The 950-nt window shown below is 64.1% G+C and overlaps 1 protein-coding gene across 1 annotated transcript in view; it reads right to left on the minus strand.

Moving 5' to 3' along the window:
* The window catches only part of RAB26 (RAB26, member RAS oncogene family), a 27,942-nt gene extending 27,638 nt beyond the window's left edge, over positions 1-304 (minus strand). Inside the window, exon 1 of the mRNA XM_009329374.1 lies at positions 197-304. Coding sequence (XP_009327649.1) covers positions 197-304 — 108 coding nt within the window. The remainder of the gene's footprint in view (positions 1-196) is intronic.
* Between the last annotated feature and the right edge of the window lie 646 nt (positions 305-950).

A 950-nucleotide genomic window follows, 5' to 3' on the forward strand; every position in this document is an offset into this window, starting at 1 on the left:
AGACGGTTGCTCAGCCCCGAGGTGCTCTGGCTGGAGCTGACAAGGGTCGGGATGACGAGGTTTAAGTCACTGGAGCAATATTTGGTTACTCCTCTGCAAAAGCCATCACTCACCTGCCAGACTCTCTGGGCCAGCACCGAGCAGGCAGGGGCCGAGGAGCCCCCGCTGGGGACGGAGGAGCCCCCCAGGCACCTACCCTGAAGTCGATTCCAACCGTGGAAATGAAGCTGCCGGCAAGGAAAGCGCCGTCTTTGAACCGCACCAGCAAGCAGGTTTTGCCGACCCCCGAGTCGCCCACCAGCATCACCTGCGAGGGAGGGAGAGAGGGGGGTGTTAGACACCGGGTTTCGGGAAGGAAGCCCCACCGCAGCCGTTACCCGTCTCCATCCCAAAAGCCCCATCCCGGGTGCAGGCAGCAGATCCTGTATTCTCGAGGGGAAAAAAAAACCCACATCCAAGAGCGACATCCTCAGACCCAGGGGAGGGTGGGGGAGAGAAGGGGGGGACCCACAGGGGGATTATTCCCCACCCTGCACCACGCATGTCCCTGAGCACTGGCCAAACTTGAGACACCTTCCCCCGACCAGTACTTAACAGATCCCCCGTGGGGGCACAAACACCCCTTGAAAACCAAGAGGTGCTGTCTATGCGAGGCAGGCTGCGACCCGACGGCTGCGGGGCCACCACTGGCCCCAGCGCACCCACGAAACACCCCACACCCCACCACACGTGGGGCTTTCTGGGAGGGCACTGCTGCCCACGGGGAGACTTCACAGGGGCCCCCAACCACGAGCGCCAACTCCGGGGGTGCACTTTGCCCTCTGCGAGCAAACTCCTCCGGCGGGACCCGTGCAGCCTCACGGCCACCCTCCCAGTCCTCAGCAGGCGCTGAGGGAGCAGCTCCCAGTGCCGCCCGGCTCAGTTTCCCCACCCAGCAGCAGCCCCTCCGG

The sequence above is a fragment of the Pygoscelis adeliae genome, unplaced genomic scaffold (genome assembly GCF_000699105.1).
Source record: "Pygoscelis adeliae isolate BGI_AS28 unplaced genomic scaffold, ASM69910v1 Scaffold467, whole genome shotgun sequence".
NCBI lineage: Eukaryota > Metazoa > Chordata > Aves > Sphenisciformes > Spheniscidae > Pygoscelis > Pygoscelis adeliae.